Raw genomic sequence first — 19,996 nt, 5'->3', positions numbered from 1 at the left:
AAGACTACAAAGCAACAAAGCTAATTTCAGGCATCCTAATCCTGTCTGTAATGCCTATGGGCCCAAAGTCACCAATCCTAAGGAGCAGTGAGCCAGGAAGACCTGAGCAACATCTTACAGCAAGATCAGCAGCGTTGAATATTGGTATTGGTTTATTATTGTCACTGGTACCGAGGTACAGTGAAAAACTTGTCTTGCATACCGTTCATACAGATCAATTCATTACACAGTGCAGATACATTGAGTTAGTACAGAGTGCATTATACAGGCAAGTTCCTTCCAGTTAAACAGAGAAGACCAATTGGTAGAAGAAGGGTCTAAGGAGAGAAACGTTAGAAATATAAGTTATCAGTGGATATGAGAACTGGTTAAACATTATCACTGTACTCTATGCAAATTAAGTATATTCCCACACAATATACAAGAACATGCTTCAGAAGCTACAATAGAAAACACCGAAGTTTAACCTTTATCTGCATTTCCACATTCAAGAGATGATTCAGTCTTCAATATCAGACAATGGGATTCCATTACAGGAACTGGATTCCAGCACCGTGCTATGGGATGTCATCCTGGTTACACTTGTTGAATATTGTGTGGGTTTGTAACTTTGGGATCTCCGTTTGCACATCACTTCTTTAAACATCTCTCTGAATCGAGTGGACATGAGGTTATAGAGAATAGGATTGACAGCAGAGCTAAAATAGAAAAAAACTCCCGAGACAACATGTACAATCTGATACAATATGAGCATTTGTCCATTCTTGTACGCAACTTGGATCCACATTAATCGATCTGTGTGAAAAGGTGCCCAGCAGATTCCAAACACAATTACCAGAACAACTGCAAAGAACAAAATATAATCACTAGTGTAAAAAAAATCACACGTGCAAAAGACTTTTATCGCTGCAATCAAAAATTTAATCTAAACACAACTATAGATTATAACTGATCATAAGTAGAATTCAACACACTTAATAAATTTCCCTGCCCAATCAATAACAGGCACATTCATGGAACCGTAAACTCAGGACGACCAGGAACGGCAGAATTAAACCTGATAGGTGTTTGCAGACACTTCAACATCAGGATCTACTGTGGGAACTGACTTTCTTCTTAACACCTCCCTGCTTGCACCTGCAATCACAGGATCAAAATGAGTAAGTTCCTCCTTTGCTGAACAGCTGTCAATTCAGGAGCAGCTGGGCCTGGAAAAATTTATTCACAGATTAATGGAAGGACTGGTAATCATCATGGTTCAGAAATCCGGACGAGTTTCATGTCAGTGAGCACTGCCGTTGCCACTGGCTTAATCTGCTCACACAGTGTGAACCATACAGTGGAGAAACGAATTCACATTCAGCACAATTTAAAGGGGAACTCAGGAGATTCCATTTAAAATGTTAGAAAAAAAAACCTCTGGGAGACATTTTTCCAGGTCAGTTACAGTGATTATCAGCTGGTCAGATGGCTTAAATTTTTACATCCTCATGAGTCATTTTTTTTTTCCCGATTTGGGATTGATCCAGCAAACTCACTCCTTCTTCAGGCAGAGGGGGAAGAAAATTTCTTGTAGCAGGAACAGATAGAGCTGTCACTGCGGGAAGATTAGACAGAAGGCATAATCCAGAACTTTCCAGTAGAATACAAAGAGATGATGTTATGCTGCAGCTTTCCAGAGCACTAGTTATACTCCATCGGGAGTAAAAGTTTTCACTTCTGGATGCCTTTCTCCTCAGCAGGTAGCCAGCTCATTGACAAGTATGTTACAGGGATTTAAAAGGTTAATTTGTGGACCTTTACACAGATTGGACATATTCTCACAAGCAGAGAAGATGAAGGCATTGAAGATCATTAATTTGATAAGTAATTGGGAAGAAACTATTACCTCCGGTGGCCAAATATAGAACAAAGGAACATAACCATAATAGTGGAGCTCAGCTGTTCGGGGCATTAATAGAAAGCTATTCTCCATGGGTAGCAGAAATCTCGAACTCTCAACTCAAAAAGCTGTCGAGACCAGTGGGTCAATGCAAAATTTTAAAACTGAGACTGAGAATTTTGGATAGGCAGGGAAATTAAGGCAGTAGTTAGCAATAAGAAACAAATTCTCCATTATCTGATTGAAAAGACTGGAGGGCCTGAGTGGTTTAGTTCCACATTCTGGCATAAAGTGCATAGGCCAGAACATTGCTTCCGCACTTTTCTGAGGAGCAATGCAGAACAAGACAGTTGCTTTATTTTAGCAAACCCATCAGAAGATTGTGCTGTCTCCTGCAACCATCCTCTGGTACAACATTGCATATTATATTCAGTGTCACTGCATCTCTATACACTTTAGCCTTTGGTTCCTTCATGGCTGCAACAGGATGTAACAATAAAATCAGTGGCAGTATGCAGCTGCATTAAGCAAGTGTTGATACCATGCACCCTAGAGCAAGCACTATCATTAGATTTCCCAAGAATACTTTGATTTCAAGCCCAGTGTCACAACAAAGATCACAGCTACTGAGTTCAATAAAAGCACTAGAGTTGTAGAACTGATTTCTGGGAGCAGAAACATATGACAGCTTGATCAGTTTGTTAGTGCTGTAATCACTTTTCGGCATCAGTATTAAAGTATTGATGACTGCCAACGGGAAACAGTAGAATCTATTGAAACAGATTAAACATTCTATATAGAGTCTAATTTCAAAATAGCTCCAAATTGTACTTCAGTTGTCGCATAAGTTTTGTATGTAGACAACTGCTTGAATGTACCTAAAATGCTGAGCTGCTTATCTCCTTTCTTGCCATGTGTTTGCTTGGTACAATGCATGACATTTAGAGACAAAAGATCTGATTTGATGAGACAAGAAAAAAATGAGAGTATGTTGGACCACAATGACAACTCAGAAGGGAGACTATGCTAGATTGCACCATTTACAAAGATGTTGGCACAGCAAATATGGCTACAGCAAACTGGCCAGGAAAATGTAACATCAATCAAGGATAGCTCAGTTTAAATACTCTGTGGTAGTCAGAGGGTTAAAACAACAATCACAGAATAGAAGAATGGACAGTATGTACAGACTTAACAGACTTTTGGAGTTAGCCATATACAAGGATAGTTAATGGTCTGTGAAGTCTCAAAGAATGTTAAGAAAGTATAAGCAAGGAGATTAGTAATGACTTAATCAAAGGAGTGAATTTCCAGATTTGATTGATCACAGGATTCTAAATCAGGAATTATTTTGAGAAGACATCAGTGACAAATAAGATTCTGAAATAAACATAACTACAGGCTGGAACCAAACCTTCATGAGATAAGTTACAATATCCCAATGTCACATCCCTCAGCTTCAATAAGCAGCACCCATAAATTGGAACATTAGCTTGTTTTACTAAGATCAAAATGGAAGCAACAACACTGGCTATCTGGTTGTTGTGAGATAAGTGACAATGAGTTCACTCTAAGACACCACAAGTAGCATCTAGGGCCTCAAGAGCAAGCAGAAGGACTGGCTGCAATGGTAATTAGAGATAACTTGTTGCCTAGGTTAAAACATTCAAAATATGTAAGTGATGAAGAGTGGCAATGAGACCCAAGTGGAGGGAGGACCTTGTACGAAGCATCAGGATCAATCAGTTCCACTCATCTGTACCTATTTGATTCAGTACCAATAACTGCACTGCTACACAATTGTAAAATGGAAAATGGAGGTGAGACTGTGAAACCCAATAATCCAACTACAACAGAACTAAATGGATGAAATGGATTGGATGTGGGCTGGCCTATCAATGTGGTACTGTCTCACTGGAGGAGAATCCAGAGAATAGGTGGGAGATGAGTCTTGAAAGCAGGATTTAATTCCCTATCAAACCATGGAAAAGCTCAAGCACCTTGGACAGCAGAGAAACCCAAGGAACACTTCCAGGGAGACATCCTGAGTCTGGAGCTCAAAAAAACAGAAGCCACAAATCTGCCTGGATTGATCACCTCAGGTTGCAACGGTAAGTATAATGTGCAGGTCTGAGAACATCATTATCTTTGCCATTAAGAGACTGAATAAAGCTAGTAGACTTCACCAGTTGTCAATTATGCATCTCCAACTGAGTGCAAATTCAGCACAACTCTCGCTTCTGATTCAACACTGGAGGCTCATCTCACTCCAAAGACACATGCATGATAAACTAGATTGACCCTACAGTATAGTATTACGTGGGTGCTGTCTTTCAAGTAGATTTATCAAACCAGTTCTGCATCTTCTCTCTCAGATGGACGTAACAGATACCATGCCACAATACTGGAGAAGAGCAAGAACGGTATCCCTGGCTTCCTGGCCAATACTTATCGCTTGTTCAACAATACAAGAATGGATCATCTGGTCATTGTTGCATTAATACTCATCAGAACTTACCTATGTACAAGCTGGTTTCTTTGTTTCCTTCTTTTCAACAGTGACGAACTTTCAAAAGCAATGCTACAGACGTAAAACTCTTTAAGGTGTCTTAAAAAGGGAATACACAATTGTCAGTTCTTCTTTGATGTAGCAATCAGCCACCAGTATGGTTTCTAAGGACCTGTCAGCAAGAAATTCCATGATGGAGGAAATACCTTGTGCAGGATGAGTGGCCCAGTATCAGATGTTGCTTTCGGGTCATTTTATAGCCTGTGGTGTATTCTGGACCATAAAAAAAGGATGCAAATGTGCAGAATTACCCTTTCCACTCATTCTTAAGTGGGTCAAATCCCAGGATCCCATTTGATATGGTGTGTACTGTGGGCAGCGTATTGCCCAAAGTTATAAGATTAAATGCAGAATTTGCTTTTAATGATTTAGCTTTCAAGACCAGCAAAATGGCCATGTTTTCTCAGCATGAAATATTACAATGCAAATAAAGTGAAACCACAACACAGAAATGACCCATTCAGTCCAATTATACTCTCCTATGGAGCAAATGTTTCCTTCTCTTCTTCATAGACAGAAACAGTTGCTTCCATTCCAGTTCTGGGGGTCTGATGCGCTGAAGAACTCTGTGGAGATCCACAGACTCTGTAACAGATGGGGTGGGTGCTGCTTGAAGGACATTGTGGGTAAATTGCTTGGGATGTTGTGTGTTCCCTTCTCTCTTTGGCTCTATGCACTCCGATTATTGAGGCTCATGATTCTCAGAGCCTTCCCAGATGCTTCTTATGGGCCAGGAATACCCATAAGATGATGAGTACATAAAACTTTTTCAAGAAGACTTTCAGGACATTGTTCTGATGTTTTCTCAGTCCTCCTGTAAATCACTTGCTTTTATAAAGCTTCAAGTAGAGCACTAGTTTTGGGAGTCTGGTGTCAGACATGTGAGTGGTATGACCCGCTGATGGGAGCTAGTTGGGCATGATCAGAGCTTCAATCCTGGGGTTGGTGGCCTGAGCAACAACATTGGTTCACCTATCCTGCCAATGCATTTAAAGGATTTTCTGAAGAAGATGGTGCTACTTCTCCAGTGTTTTGAGATGCCTTCTGCAACTTGTCCATGCCTCCATTGTGCCTTTCAGGTCCCTTTCAGAAAGATTGAGATCAGTACTATTTGGTCGATCATATGCTTGGTGCTGGATTTTAAGTCACTCTTTTCCTTAGTCTACCGAGGCTATGCAGGCACACTGGACATTTAATTTTGCCATCGATATTTCTCTTTGTGTGGTGGCTTCTGAGATATGGAAAGTGATCCACAATTTGCAGAGTCCCACCATGGATCTTGATTGTTGGAGGGTAGAGTTGTGTGGTAGGAGAAAATTAGTAGAAGTACTTTGACTTCTAGATTTTTGGTGGAAGATCCACCTTTTATATGCTTCTGTCAAAGAGTCAATGATAAATTGGAGATCGGTTTCTGAATGTATATGCATGCAAATGAAAATTCCTCTTTAAACTAAGGCTGAACATTAACTTTCCCCAGGCACTACTCTGGAAGCTGTCTACTGACTCACAATTCTTATTTCAATAATGTATTTTACCTTCTGTTTCAGATCTAATTTTTGAGCCTTACCCACCTAGCTACTGAAAACACAACTTTCATAATTCTTAACTATTCTTACATATCACCCTGTAATCTGCATTATCCCAATTAACAAGCACTCTATATTTTGTCCTCTTTCAATGCCTGATGGCTCTTTTATACCCAAAAGCTTTCTAGCCCTGAAGGAATGCTTCCAACCTGCACAACGTTTTGGGTCGAGACCCTGCATTAGGGCTGAAAGGAGAAAGGAAAGATAGCCAGTATCCAGCAGTATGAGGGAGGGGTGGGACAAACGTGGGCAGGTATTAGGTCAAAGTCAAAGTTGAGTTTATTGTCATGCGCACAAGTACATGTACGCACAGGTGCAATGAGAAACTTACTTGCAGCAGCATCACAGGCACATAACACCATATACTGTAAGCAGCATTCACAAGAAAAACATAAATTAAACGTAAATGTTTACAAGAAAGAACACAATTAGTTCAAGAAAAACAAAGTCCACTTTAGTGCAAAGTGATCAACGTGGTCATGGTGTTGCTGAACTGTAGTGGTGATTAGGGTTTTGCCGGTTGGCTCAAGAACTGAATGGTTGAAGGGAAGTAACTATTCTTGAACCTGGTGCTGTGGGACTTCAGGCTTCTGTATCTCCTGCCTGATGATAGCTGCAAAAAGATGGCGTGGCCCAGATGGTGGGGATCTTTGATGACAGATGTTGCGTTCTTGAGGCAGCGCCTCCTGTAGATACTACTGATGGTGGGGAGGGATGTGCCCATGATGTCTTGGACTAAGTCCACTACTCTCTGCAGCTTCTTACATTCCTGCGCATTTGAATTGCTGTACCAGACCATGATGCATCCAGTCAGGATACTTCCAACAGTACATCTGTAGAAGTTTGTTAGAGTGTTCGGTGATAAGCTGAATCTCCTTAACCTCCTAAGAAAGTAAAGATGCTGGTGCGCTTTCCTTATGATTCCCAACGACATAGGTAGGAAGGGGGATGAGGTCCTGAAGAGCGAGTTCAGGGAGCTAGGCAGAAGACTAAAGAACAGGACCTCAAGGGTAGCAATCTCGGGATTGCTGCCGGTGCCACGCGATAGTGAAGGCAGGAACAGGAGGAGGTGGCAGATAAATGCGTGGCTGAGAAGTTGGTGCAGGAGTGAGGGTTTTAGATTTCTGGATCATTGGGATCTCTTCTCGGGAAGGTGGGACCTATACAGAGAGGACGGGTTACACCTGAACCAGAAGGGGGCCAATATCCTTGCGGTTAGGTTTGTTAGGGTGGTTCGGGAGGGTTTAAACTAGTTTGTGAGGGGGAAGGGAACCGGAGGAGTAGGTCAGAGGAAGAAGGGGATGGGGAGAAGTTAGATCAAACAGGTAGAGAGGCTTTGGGGAAGGAGAAGCAGAATACAGGCTATGAAAGTAGTAAGGTAGATGGACTGAAGTGTGTTTACTTAAATGCAAGAAGTGTCAGGAATAAGGGAGATGAACTGAGGGCTTGAATAAGTATGGGGGACTATGATATTGTGGCTATTACTGAGACGTGGCTGACGTCAGGGCAAGAGTGGATATTGAATATTCCTGGTTTTTGGTGTTTTAAGAGGGATAGGGAAGGGGGGAGAAGAGGAGGAGGGGTGGTGATACTGGTCAGGGACACTGTTACGGCTGCGGAAAGGATGGATGTTGTAGAAGGATCATCTCTAGAGTCTGTATGAGTGGAAGTAAGGAACAAGAAAGAAGCAGTTACTCTACTAGGAGTATTCTGTAGGCCTCCCAGTAGCCATAGAGATATAGAGGAGCAGATTGGCAGGCAGTGTTTGGAGATAAGCAAAAATAACAGGATTGTTATAATGGGAGACTTCAACTTCCCAAATATAGACTGGAACCTGCTTAGCGCCAAAGGTTTAGATGGGACGGAATTTGTTAAATGTGTCCAGGAGGGATTCCTGACGCAGTATGTTGACAGGCCGACTAGAGGGAATGCCATGCTAGATCTAGTTTTAGGAAATGAACCGGGACAGGTGAAGGATCTATTGGTGGGTGAGCATTTGGGGCACAGTGACCATTGCTCCATAACCTTTAAAATTGTCATGGACAGGAACAGGTGCAGAGAGGGCAAGAAGATATTTAATTGGGGAAGGGCAAACTATGAGGCTATAAGGAGAGAACTTGGGAGTGTAAATTGGGATGTCCTTTTTGAAGGGAAATGTACTATGGAGATGTGGTCGATGTTCAGGGATCTCTTGCAGGATGTTAGGGATAAATATGTCCCGGTGAGGCAGAGAAGGAATGACAGGGTGAAGGAACTGTGGGTGACGAGAGAGGTTGAACGACTAGTTAGGGAGAAGAAGGTAGCATACATAAGGTATAAGCAGCAAAGTTCAGACAGGGCCTGTGAGGAATATAGGGTAGCGAGGAAGGAACTTAAGAAAGGGCTGAGGAGAGCTAGAAGGGGATATGAAAAGGCGTTGGCTAGTAGGGTTAAGGAAAATCCCAAGGCCTTTTTCACCTACATGAAGGGTAGGAGGATGGCTCGGGTAAAGGTAAGTCCGATTAAAGACATAGGTGGGTGAATGTGCCTGGAGGTGGCGGAAGTGGGAGAAGTTCTCAATGAGTACTTCTCTTCGGTATTCACCGAGGAGAGGGGTCTTGATGACACGGAAGGGAGTGCTGGTAAGGGTAATGTTCTCGAGGTTGTAGATATCAAGAGAGAGGATGTGTTGAATTTGTTAAATAATATCAAGACAGATAATTCTCCGGGGCCTGACGGGATATTCCCCAGGCTGCTTCGAGAGGCGAGGGAGGAGATTGTTGAACCGCTGGTAAGGATCTTTGAGTCCTTATTGTCCACGGGGATGGTGCCGGAGGATTGGAGGGTGGTGAATGTTGTCCCCTTGTTCAAAAAAGGTAGTAGGGATAGTCCAGGGAATTATAGACCGGTGAGTCTCACATCTGTGGTGGGTAAGCTGTTAGAAAAGGATTCTAAGGGATAGGATTATGAACACCTGGAGAATCATGGACTGATTAGGGACAGCCAGCATGGCTTTGTGAAGGGAAGATCTTGCCTCACAAGCCTGATAGAGTTCTTTGAGGAGATGACGAGGAAGATTGATGAGAGTAGTGCGGTGGATGTGGTCTGCATGGATTTTAGTATGGCGTTTGATAAGGTTCCTCATGGTAGGCTTCTTCAGAAGGTCAGAGGCCAAGGGATCCAAGGAAGCTTGGCTGTGTGGATTAGGAATTGGCTTGTCTGTAGAAAGCAGAGGGTTGTGGTGGAGGGAGTGCCCTCGGATTGGAGGGCAGTGACTAGTTGTGTCCCGCAGGGATCGGTTTTGGGACCTCTACTTTTTGTGATATTTGTAGATGACTTAGATGAGGGGGTGGAAGGCTGGGTTAGTAAGTTTGCAGATGACACTAAGATCGGCGGTGTTGTGGATAGTGTGGAGGGCTGTCGGAGCTTACAGAGGGATATTGATAGGATGCAGAGCTGGGCTGACAAGTGGCAGATGGAGTTCAATCTGGAGAAGTGTGAGGTGGTACACTTTGGAAGGACAACTCCAGGGCAGAGTACAAGGTAAATGGCAAGGTACTTGGCAGTGGTAGAGGAGCAGAGGGATCTGGAGGTTCATATTCACAGTTCACTGAAAGTTGCCTCACAGGTGGATAGAGCAGTTAAGAAGGCCTATGGGGTGTTAGCTTTCATAAGTCGTGGGATCGAGTTTAAGAGCTGCGAGGTAATGATGCAGCCCTACAAAAACTCTAGTTAGACCACACTTACTGTGTCCGGTTCTGGTCGCCGCATTATGGGAAGGATGTGGAGGCGTTGGAGAGGGTGCAGAGGAGATTTACCAGGATGCTGCCTGGATTAGAGCGTATGGAATATGAGCAGAGGCTTAAAGTGCTAGGGCTTTATTCACTGGAAAGGAGGAGGATGAGAGGAGACATGATAGAGGTATATAAAATATTGAGAGGAATAGATAGAGTAGGACAGTCAGCGCCTCCTTCCCAGGGCACCAATGCTCAAGGCAAGAGGGCATGGGCTTTAAGGTTATGGGTGGGAGGTTCAGGGGAGATGTCAGGGGAGGTTTTTCACCCAGAGAGTGGTTGGTGCATGGAATGCACTGCCTGGGGTGGTGGTGGAGGCAGATACATTGGACAGGTTCAAGGGTTTGTTGGATAGGCACATGGAGGAATGTGAGATAGAGGGATATGCGGGAGGAAAGGGTTAGATAGTGTGAGGGTGGTTTGACGGACGGCACAACATGGTGGGCCGAAGGGCCTGTTTTGTGCTGTATGGTTCTATGGTTCTATGGTTTTTTATTGCTGGGCCCAGGACAGGTAGAACCAGATGGGGGGTGGAGGAAGGAATGATGGGCAGATGGAACCAGGTGGGGGAGGGGGAAAGGGAGGAGTGGATGGAAAAGCTGAACAAATGGAGAAGAAACCTAGGTGGACATGTGAGTATATGTGGGAGGAGAGCTCTGGGAGTATGAGTTAACCCCTGATGTGCTGTGTGCGGATTGGCTACCACGTTTCTTACATTACAATTGAGATTACACTTGCACACCCACACTTCATTATTTTTGAAGTTCCTTGGAACATCCTGAAAGGGACCCAAAAGGCACAATATAATGTCTTTCCTTCTGATGCTGATTGGTCCCCTCCCCAATTAAACATTTCTCTGGGCTTTCTGCTCTCTGCTTAAACAAGTTCCCAATGTGACATTCCTGTGAATGCTCTGCAAATAGTGACGCAGTTTGGAGGACAACTTCCTCACAATGACACATCCCTGGAGCAACTCTTGATCTTCCTTCCCTCTTCTCAATGGCCTTTCTTTCTTTCCACTTTCATCAAGAAGATCTCAGTCTCATTTTCAAAACAATATCTACCTTCTACATTTTCTTCTATTTCCACAGTTATGTTGTTGAATATTTCAATAGAAATATGTGTCTGAACATACATGATACTCTTCCATCCACTCCTCCCTTCCCATCCCCCACCTGGTTCCTTCCTCCACCCCTATCTGGTTCTACCCGTCCTGGGCCCAGCAATCATAAGGAAAGCGCACCAGCATCTTTACTTTCTTAGAAGGTTAAGGAGATTCAGCTTATCACCAAACACTCTAACAAACTTCTACAAATGTACTGTTGAAAGTATCCTGTATGTCAATATCTACAGTTTTCAAACATTTGCTTGTGCAGGACCCTGCTATTTCAAACATGCTAACTAGAGTCTCACTGACAAAATAGTCACATTACGTCCATATTTTCCGATAATTCTAAAAAAATTATTCATCTGAATGATTCCTGCTTGCTTCCCTCCATGTCTGCTCTGTTGCTATTTCTCTCTCTCTCTTTCTCTCACACACTCACTCTATCCCCCATTGACCTCCTTAGAAACAAGAGCCTGAAGCTATTCCACTCACAGTCCTTCTTCAACTTAAAAACTTCCCTGATCTGGCTTGGTTCTGTTTCTTACTTTGAACAATGTCTTGTTTTCCTTTGGCATTAATCACCAAAAATGAAAGAACCTAATTTTACACACTGCTTTTCGAGACGTCAGGATGCACAAATTGTCAAATGTTAATATGCAGCTATGAAATAATGCAGCTAACCTGCACACAGTCATGCTTCTCACACTGCAATGGGATAATGACTATAACATTTGTTTTTCCTGTGATTTTCACTGAGGGATAAATACTATCCAATACTAGCTACCAAGGGAATTCCCATTCCCTCCTTCATGTAGTACTAGGGGATCAGTTATGTTCACTAAAAGAGAATCTAAGGGATTTTGGTTTAATATCTCATCTGATATACCATACTTGTCAAAGTGCTGCACGACCTCACCACTGTAGATGCAGTAACCAACCAAGATCGTGTGGCCAGATCTCCAGTGGAGATTGAACACATTTCCTTCTCAGACAAATGGAAACAAGACTGACACCTTCAAAAGGCACACTGGCCAATTCTTTCTGATAATCCAAGTAATCCTGTTATATCTCCCATGCTCACCATATCCGTTGCCTTTCAAGAACTTTCTCTATATTTTTGATTTGTTATATGCCACAACACCCCACTACTTACATTGTACGTTTCACAGTATTTTACAGCAAATGTGCTTCTTTCTTTTCTGATATGACTTTTCCAATGAATTGTGTCCCCATCCTATGGAAATTGTCCTGAATTCAGCAAATTTACCAAAAAAATGCCATTAAATGTATAATTTTAGTCTCTGATTAACCCTATTGTTGTTAATTACACCTTACAGAGTCCATCTATGTCCAAAACTTTTAAATCCAGCAGGCAATGTTTCCTCTCAGCTTCAGGAAAGGCAGATGAGGAGCAGGTATTTATTAAGTCGATGTGGTTATACCAACAATCCTGCATTAACACATAGTTGTTGCAACAGTCATTCTAGCAACCTGATTCCTGACAAAAAATATCCTAGAATCGTAGAAACATACAGCACAGAAATGGGCCCTTTCTGCATACCTCGTTCATGATGCCTATCTACACTAATCCCATTTGCCCACATTAGACCCGTATCTTTCTATGCCTTTCCTATCGAAGTATCTGCCCGAATGCCTTTTAAACGTTGTAACTGTACCTGCAACATAATAATTGTATCTGCAAGTGTATCATCAAATATTTGATACAAAACTTCCCTCTGACATACTTTGAACTTCCACGGATGTTCTGCCATACATTGCCATAACTTTGTTGGATTTACCTGATTAAGTGGAGTTTTCTTGTATACTTCTGATGAAGTTATGGAAATACAACAGTAAAAAAAATCTCCAAAGCGCACACAGCAGCATTCCAGCCTCCCCTGTTGCTGCAATTTAAAGATAATCAATTGCCCTTCTTGGGAGTGGACACATTTCATAAAATGCAATTCAGCCTAAACATCAAATACGTCTCTGCAAAATGATTTTGATGCTAAAAGCTCACACTTCAACATTGTTCTTTCAATTGAGCATCAAGCTAACCGATGTCGTTGGCATGTTAGTTTAACTATAATGTTCGCTGAAAATTGACAGCTAAACGTTACAGCTTGTGAACCAATACTTTTATTTCCTCTTTATATTCTCTCTTTATAAAAAAAAGCCTCTCAATGCTACATGTATTGCTTAAATTGTCTTTAATTTTAAAGGACTTCATAATGTAAATATTGCCATTAATATTTCACCGGTAATATTGAGTCAACTTTATGACAAAGTAGAAACATTCCTTTTTTCATTTTCATTTGCTCTATGGGATTAAAAATGACTAAAGGCAGGACTAATTTTAAGAATCGCCTTTTCATTTAATTAGCATCGCAGTGCCCACCAAAACCTTGTCTTTTTTTAAAATCACACTATTAAGTCATATTGTTACAGTTGAGACAGTTATTATCCATTTATCATCATAGTTCATCTTTAACACTTTAAAGTCAATTAAAGGAAATGAACTGTGTTTTTTAAAATGCCAAGTTTTTTTTCTATTAACAGAGGGGTGGGCTGGACTAAGTGAGTCATTCAATGCACTTTGCGCCATCGCTTCGAACTTACACAGCATTTTGGTGATTTGGCGGTTCTTCACTTTCTTCTGCTGGTTCCGGCCAGCCTGGTTGTTGCCATTTACCGAGTCGGGCTTGATCTCAGAGAATGCCTTCTCTCGCTTCAAATGCAGCCCGATTCGCAGGTACAGCACACTCAGAGTGATCATGGGGACGAAGTAAAAAAGCACAGTAGTGATCTGAATGATGACATTATACACCCAAATTGGCTTTAGCAACATGCACAGAGCGGACTCTTCAATGAGTTCACCAGACGGTGTCTTCAGATACTGAATACCGTGCAGACTAGTGTTGGGAATGGCCAAGCAAATGGAGAGCACCCACACCGCTGTTATAACACGTTTCACATGCGTTCTGGTGACGATGTATTTTGCTTTAAAGGGGTGCACCACTGCAATGTACCTCTCGGCACTGAGGGCCGTCAGGTTAAGTACAGAGGCAAAGCAAACAGTTTCAAAAAGGAACGTTTTGAAGTAGCATCCTGCTTGGCCGAAGAGGAACGGGTAGTTCCTCCACATTTCGTAAACTTCCAAGGGCATGCCCACAATCAGGACCAGCAGATCCGAAATCGCCAAACTGAATAAATAATAATTGGTTGGGGTTCGCATAACCTTGTGTTTCGCGATAACGAAGCACGTTAGCGCATTCCCGACGGAACCCACCACAAAGATGCAGAGATAGGTAACACAAGTCGGTGTGAAGAAGTTCCACCTCCTGGGTCCCAGATTCTGAAACAGAAACTCTGCTCTGGTCATGACACTGCCCTCTTCGTAGGTGGAGATCCGGGAAAGGTTCTGCTGTTGGAAGGTTGCGTTGCACAAGTACTGGTAAACCATCTGGAGAAACTGCATCCGATTGTTCGGCAAATCCAGCTCAGTACAGTTTTGGATGAATTCTTCTGTCGGCGACAGTTGCATGGCTGTTCCCTCTTAAAGAGTTAATGGAAATAGGCACGTGAATATTTATAAGGAGGATGTAAACAAGCTCTCGCCGCTTTTAAGCTGCTAAATTTGTCATTTTCCTTATTTCATAGTAATCTGGAAATCTTTTACAACTGTCACAACGGTGCTTTTCACTAATCATTTTATTGCAGAAAAGACTAACTCTCAAGAGGAATAGACACTGCAAAATTCGACGTAAAAGTAAAGAATTACGCAGGCTGAATATTTCAGAGTTTGAATTTGGCTCGCCGTTTAGAAATATCGCGGAGTATATGAGAATATTATGCACAGAGTGTGTGATGGTCTGCTGCATTTTCCCCTGGATATAAGGGAAACTTACTTACCGCGCCGGATTTACCGCAATCGGCGTTTCTCTTTATACCTTTGTATATTCTCTTTACACGGCTCGATCGTGATTTCGTGTTTATGTGTCACCCCAAGGAACCGATCTCCAGTTTGACAGCTCGAAGTGGGTGTAAGCACTAACCCATTGCCTGCACTGAGCAGCCGCCCTCCCTCTTCACGGCATCAAGAGTAAATTGCCGCTGAGACAGGTTGTCAATCCGAACAGATTGAGAGACGTTTATGCTGTTGTAACTACCTTGAACTCTGGCGCGTTTCTGACGCCTGACAGGAATAATTTAGCACTTCCAATTCTTGCATTGATATACGCAGTTTTAAAGTGGACATCATTATGCTATATGATTAAACCCTGTGACAAGAGACGGATTTTCGTCCTCTAAAAAAAGAGTTTTTAAACTATCCGAGTTCCTAACGGTATTAAGAACAAAACACTGCACTACTTGCCGGAATCCCATGGCGATTTTACTTTAATTGTAATCATGTCAATACTCTTGTGAGATAGCCTGCAAATGTATCGTTCCGAACTACATCTAGGGCTATAGGCACATCGTACGATGATTTTTATGGTAATGTTTCAAGTAGGAGAGGTCAATTATTTCGTATCTTGCCGCTAGACATTTGATTTATTTTATTATTTACCTCCAGGTATCTGAAGTGTTAATCTTGTCTTGTGTATAAATCGGAACGAACTGGGCTCGACTCACGATCCTATCCTTTTAACACAGGAAACATCACACCTCGAGGAGACATGGAGACATCCGAAGTATACAGGCTGTCCTTGGGTTAAGAGCGCCTGATTTATTGACACCCTTACATACGTGGTCCCATAATATTATTAAATTCAGAAGTCCAACATAGATACATATATTGGTTCCTGCAAATGGCAGAACTAGTTCCCCTCCCCTTTCTCTCCTACTTTTAGTATTTATTCTTTTTTATCAGTCCTACGTACTTTTGATGCCATTCATTACAATACTGTGGAGATCTGGTTGCCATATATCCAGTGATTTTTGTGCATTTTCCGATTTAAAAAAATCAACTTATGGACGTCCGTGAAAACGGGACAGGACAGCCTGTAAATGATCAACACACAAACCACTGGAGGAACTCGGCGGGTCAGGCAGTATCTATGATGGGAAGTGAACAGTCGGCATTTCAGGTCGAGACCCTTCATCTGGAGTCCTGAACGGCTGAGATCCTTCAGCGTGTTGTGCCTTGCTCCATATTCCAGCACCCGCAGTCTCTTGTGTCTCCGGTCTGTAAACAAGGACAGCTTCACTTTGATTCAAACAAACCCAAACAATGTTCACAGAATGGCGGTTTCTTGTGTAAAATTCCTGTCTGTAGTTACAAACTGTTTATATCTTTACATGCTCTAAATATGTAATAGCTGACATCTAAAATACCATTTCTACCACAAAATTTGCTGATCATTAACAAAGAAAGAAAACTCATATAGAGCTGGTTTCTGATAAATCTCTGCAGAGTCCTGTTGTCATTCATTTCAGTAGAGACACTGGAGTTAAATGTGTTTTTTTTCCCCAGCAATTCTGGCACCAGCCAGTAGATTTACTGCTAATTCAGGGATGTTGCAAGAGATTAGATCTGCCTGCATCTGATATCCTGCATGTTCCTTAATTCTAGTCCACAGACACAGAAGTGAGGAACACAACAGAGGCAAATGGAGCTTCACTGTGAAATTGATAGACAGCCATCAGTGCGTTCTGGCCCAGTGACTGATGAGGAACAGACCTGCAGCATGTTCTACTCTTATATCAAAATCCCAGTGCTCCCATTGACTTGAAACATTAATTGCGTCTCCCTCTCCGCAAATGCTGCCTGCCCTGCTGAGTATTTTCCGTGTTTTCTGTTTTTAATTTCAGATTTCCAGCATCTGCAATATTGTACTTTTGTTCCCAGTATTCGAGTTTGGTTTTATTGATCCAGCCTGGGTCTTTCATCTGAATTAAATTTTCATGAAAATTGTGCAGCATTCCAAAAGATACTTAACAATTTATAATTCAAAGATGTCTATAGTTTGAGGTTATTCACCATCTCATATTTGGATTGGATTGGTTTATTATTGTCACATGTACTGAGATACAGTGAAAAGCTTTTGTTTTGCATGCCCTCCAGACAAGTCATGTCACACATCGAGGTAGTGAAAAGAAAAACAGAATGCAGAATATAGTGTTGCAGTTAAAGAGAAAATGCCATGCAGGTAGACATATAAAGTGCAAGGGACACAACAAGGTAAAATTCAAGAGTTCATCTTTTCATGGTAACAGCGGGATAGAAGTTGTCCTTGAGTTTGGTGGTACATGCTCTCAAACTTTCGTATCTTCTACCCAACAGGAGTGGGGAGAAGAGAGAATGCCCGGGATGGGAGGGATCCTTGATTATGTTAGCTGCTTTTGCAAGGCAGCGGGAAGTGTAGGCAGAGTCAATGGAAGTGAGCTGGTTTGCATGATGGACTGGACTGCGTTCACAATTCTCTGCAATTTCTTGCAGTCTTGGGAAAAGCAGTTGCCATACCAAGCTGTGACGCATCCGAATAAGATGATTTCTATGGTGCATCTATAGAAATTGGTAAGAGTCATTGGGGACATGCTGAATATTCTAATGAATTAAAGATATTATGGAAATGTGCCACTGAGTTCATAATTAGAAAAACTATTAATTTCCCATGTTTATTAATCACAAACTGTTGGAAACCGTAGAAATCAAAGATTCCTTTGTTCACAGGAAGATATATTTAATATGAGAGATCATTCGTGCCTTTTATCCTTGCAATGGACTAAACATTAATTGAGGTCAAAAATGAAAATACTTTGCTATTTTACCTCTATAAGTATATCACATATTTTACGAATTTAAAATCTCCTTAGATTAGATCAATTTGTTTAAACATGTGCCACAGACTAAAACATTAGGTTGTACTTGGCTGAACTGCCATTCATTCAACATCTGGCAAGTTATGCTTGCATGATTGCTTACGGTATCTGCATGACAATGTTTAGTGATTTGTGTACAAGGACATCCAGGTCCCTCTGAATGCCAACTTCCTTCAATCTTTCACCATTTAAAAATACTCCCCAATTTTCTACTTTCTTTACCAAAATATCTGAACTGATACCATTGTAAGGTTTCAATCAAGATCATGATCAACATATCCTAATATATTACAGAGCATAACAGGATACAGATGGAAACAAGTAAATGAGAGAACATGAAAAATTGACCTTAACAATAAATGTGCAGAAAGATTTATGGAGACTGTGGTGGGGTGCTTACAGAAAGTTGCAGAGTTCTCAAAACCTGGTAAGTACTTAGCCACCAATGATTTAACCTCACAAATGAATCAAAGTTATTGAGATTGAGAGTTCAACATATTATAGTGGTTTGTAGAAAGTGTACACAAGTATAGGAGGTAAGTGATATCATGCTACTGCTTTACTACTCAGACTTCAATAGAGCAACAAATTGAGTTGTTGTGTGGAATTTGTACATTCTCCCTCTGACCACATGGGTTTTTCCTGGGTTCTCTGGTTTCCTTCCAAAAACATGCTGACATGTTGAACAGCAACTATAAATTACCACTCAGATTGGTGGATGCCACGAGAATGTGAGAGATTACAGATTATAGGGAAGTGAGTGGGGGAACGGGACTGGTGGGGGTGTTCTGAGAGCTGAACTAGATTGGATGGGCTGAATGGCCTTCTTCTTTGTCATATGAAAGATTTCAAATCATTGTTTAAAAATAAGGGATCATCCATTTAAGACAGAGATGAGGCAAGTGTTTAGAGGCAAGTCCCAGACAGGGCAGTGAGATGGTGATACAACTTAATTTTACCTCAGACTTTAACCAGAACCTTGCCTGATTTGGATCAGACTGCAGAATAGAATCCAAGCCATGGTGTTTTAGTTGCTCTGAACATATCTTTTGCAAAGTTTCAACTTTGATGAACTTCATTTGCAGTAATCAGCCTATGATAGAGAGATCTATCATCCCCCTAAGGGTTTTTGGGCTGTACAGCTGCCCATCCCCATGCCATTCAAAAAAAGTGAGATAATGATTTGTGTCATATCTGTATATTATTTCTAAGCATAACCATGTTTAGAAATAGTATGCATATTGTGCCAACGTATTCTACCTGGCTGCTTGACCATGGAAATCTTAGTGATCTGATGTCCGATTGATCAAAAGTTTGGTATTTCCATGAAGGAAATAGTAATCAGTATCCCATTGTATCCCTTTCCCACTCCGACTTTGCTGTCTGAGGCCTCCTGCACTGTTACAACAATCCCCAAGCTCAAGCAACAGCACCTCACCTTCCATCTAGGCTTGTTGCAGCCTTCCAGACTCAATATCAAACTCATTATCTTTAGGTAACTCACCCTTTCTGTTCGTATCAGTACTGGCCATTTATGCCAGTTATTCACCTGTGATTTTGTCTCAGTTTTTCTCTATCCATTAGTATAGCCTGAACTGTTGGGCATGCTATTAACTAGAGACACTGAGGCATAATCTGCTTCGAATTGCCACATTAAACCATTTGGCCTCACCCTATCAGACAGATTCCTTTTGTTCTACCCATTCCCTCCAACCCTCTTTCCCAGTTCTGATGGGGGGGGGGGGGTCACAGACCTGAAATGTTAACTGTTTCTTTTTCCACAGATGCTGTCTTACCTGCTGAGGATTTCCAGCATTTTCTGTTTTTATTGCCATATAACCTCATTCAGAATATTGAACATAGAGACCTAATGGATTTCAATCATCTTTTTGACACAAGTCAGTTCTATTTTGCTAAGGGCAACCTTCATATCAGTTCTCTCTCTGTTGCTTCTTCTGGTGCAATAATACTGAGATGTTCTGATTCTTAATAAGATTTGATACACCATCTCTTAAGGACCTCTCAAAAGTAAGTTTGATTAGCTGTCATCTCTAATCTTGCAGAAAAAGAATGCTTTGTAGAGTTTGAAACAGCACAACATCTGTATTACTGGGCTTCATGGTTAAGTAATGTAAGGAGGTCTGTGCAGAGTAAAAATAGGAAGAATAAAATGGTATTTAATTATTTAGGTTAAATTTATCAATTAAGTAGAGAGAAGCTGAAGCTCTCAAGAGGGACTGTGGCAAGAGACTG

The 19,996-nt window shown here is 41.6% G+C and overlaps 1 protein-coding gene across 1 annotated transcript; it reads right to left on the bottom strand.

Moving 5' to 3' along the window:
- Nucleotides 1–499: 499 nt before the first annotated feature.
- nmur1a (neuromedin U receptor 1a) lies at nucleotides 500–14,462 on the bottom strand. Its single transcript, XM_052018621.1, has 2 exons — nucleotides 13,538–14,462; nucleotides 500–843 (listed from the first exon to the last, which is right to left on the bottom strand). Exons 1-2 carry the CDS (start codon nucleotides 14,460–14,462, stop codon nucleotides 500–502), a joined length of 1,269 nt encoding a protein of 422 aa, XP_051874581.1.
- Nucleotides 14,463–19,996: the final 5,534 nt, after the last annotated feature.

This window comes from Pristis pectinata, chromosome 6, assembly GCF_009764475.1.
Source record: "Pristis pectinata isolate sPriPec2 chromosome 6, sPriPec2.1.pri, whole genome shotgun sequence".
NCBI classification, from domain to species: Eukaryota; Metazoa; Chordata; class Chondrichthyes; order Rhinopristiformes; family Pristidae; genus Pristis; species Pristis pectinata.
The sequence above is the reverse complement of the archived record's forward strand: the minus strand, read 5'-3'. Positions and strand labels throughout refer to the sequence as shown.